This window comes from Austrofundulus limnaeus, unplaced genomic scaffold, assembly GCF_001266775.1.
Source record: "Austrofundulus limnaeus strain Quisiro unplaced genomic scaffold, Austrofundulus_limnaeus-1.0 Scaffold2637, whole genome shotgun sequence".
NCBI classification, from domain to species: Eukaryota; Metazoa; Chordata; class Actinopteri; order Cyprinodontiformes; family Rivulidae; genus Austrofundulus; species Austrofundulus limnaeus.
The window spans coordinates 24,555-26,614 of NW_013955039.1; the positions used below are offsets into that span (position 1 = coordinate 24,555).

The 2,060-nt window shown below is 39.3% G+C and overlaps 1 protein-coding gene across 1 annotated transcript in view; it reads left to right on the forward strand.

Moving 5' to 3' along the window:
- pak2b (p21 protein (Cdc42/Rac)-activated kinase 2b) overlaps positions 1–211 on the forward strand; it is a gene marked incomplete at both ends in the record, with an annotated part of 15,544 nt that extends 15,333 nt beyond the window's left edge. Inside the window, 1 exon segment of the mRNA XM_014000015.1 lies at positions 112–211. Within this exon segment, the coding sequence (XP_013855469.1) occupies positions 112–211 (100 nt within the window).
- Between the last annotated feature and the right edge of the window lie 1,849 nt (positions 212–2,060).

Sequence of the window (2,060 nt, forward strand, 5' to 3'; positions counted from 1 at the left end):
ACACACACACACTCTCTGTCTGCAGTGTTTACAGGCCCTGGACTTCCTCCATGCTAACCAGGTCATCCACACCTTTAACACACACTCCTGTAACACACTCTCTGTCTGCAGTGTTTACAGGCCCTGGACTTCCTCCATGCTAACCAGGTCATCCACAGGGACATAAAGAGTGACAACGTGCTGCTGGGGATGGACGGCTCAGTGAAGCTCAGTAAGTTCTGCTGTTCGCTGATGTTTAATGTAAGAGTTCAGTTTTACACTTCTTATAACAAAGTGATAAGACTAATTTATTTAGCAAGGGATCTCTTTTATTTAAGGTAAACTTTCCTCCAGTGCAACATGAATAAACACAAAAAGTGACTGTCAGTCAGTGAAYGTTGATTTGATCCATAAATATTGCGTTTATTTTACAAATCATRCAGAATCACTWAGTACACTTAACTGTGGCTATCGGTTTAAAAGTTTAGAACCGACAATAACAAGCTTCTATTTCAACTGTGAAACACTTAAACAGAAACACAAATGTCAGCTTAGATGTTAAACACCAGACAATTTAAGGCGAATTAACTTAGGGTTGGCAAGGAAGACTTTATGAAAAGGAGGAACGTAAGATGTTAGATTTTGCTATATTTTTATCTTAAATGTGGGTTTTAACCAGAAGGGCGAAGCTTTTTGTGCTCGGCGTTGGTCAAACAGTGAAGTTCACACACGGCCAGCATTTCACCTTGAGATGATGTTTTCTCACCTGCCAGGTATTTCAGGGCTTCTGCTAAGAAAATCTGTTCAGGACTGTCCACCAGAGTGACCCTCAGGTGTGTTTTCCAGGCTTGACGTCCACTTCAGCTGTAGAAAACAGGCGACGCCCCAGACTGGAATCCAGGCTTCAAAATAAAACTTCAGTCTGGATAGTTTCTGCAGTGGATAAATCAGGTGTTGGTCATCCACACTGTGAGGTTTCCTCATCAGGGATGAACGGGCCAAACCTGACAGTTTTCAGCTCTTGACTCTCCGAGAGAGTCTAGCTGTCAGTGTGACTACCAGGTGGTCCGTCACTTCCTGCCGTCCGGGCGGAAACTGTTAGTTACTAAGAAGCTTAGAGAATCTAAGTTCCTCCCTCCAGAAGGTCAGATTAGTAAAGGAGTTACTATGGAGAGAAAATAAACTAATTAAGTTTGTGTGAGTGTAATACAGTTTGTGTGAGTGTAATACAGTTTGTGTGAGTGTCATAATGTTGGCCTGTGCGTAATAAAGTTTGAGTGTGTAAAACATGATTTGTAACCCATAAAAAACATTTTGTGCGTAACTTCGGGTATTTGTGTGTATTTAAATGTACACACAAATATTAATAAGTTACGAATACAAAATAAAAGTACACACACAAATATAAATTACACAAACATTCAAATTTCAGACAAATTTTTTATCTTCAACCTCACAAATCTGATAATCACACACACAAACTGGCTCCTACACACACAAGTCTTTAAATACACACAGACAAAACTACATTTACACACAGATCTGGTTACGGTTACACAAATCATTTTAGACAGTTTTCACGCTGCAGCAGAGCTCCCAGGTTTGTGTGTAAATGATGCGTTTACATGCTGCTAAAAAGATGGGAAATTTAAACTTCCTTCAGACCTTTGAATTGTTTCCTTGAAAAACGATTTCCTTGTGCTGAAGTGGTACATTTTTGTTTTTGTTTGTTTAAGAGAGAAAAAGAAAGAAGAACAGTTTAACATCTCTTAGTTGTACTGTTTAATTTTCTAAGGTTGTTTATATTTGTATGTGTGTATTTATGATGTGAACAAATGTAGTTCCAGTTAAAAGAGTCGACCAGTACATGGTGCTGGGATGCTTCTCTTCATGCTGTGGGAAAAGCAGGAGAGCTACAGGAAGAGGGTAATGGTGGGGCATGGTTTACCTTCACAACCAAGTAGAAGAACTGCACACTTTGTTTTCATATAAACTTAGGTTTTATACAACTATTGGATCTCATGTAAGAACCGTTGGTACACAGATTTGTTCTTAAGTTGTGCGTACGAGTGATTTAGGAG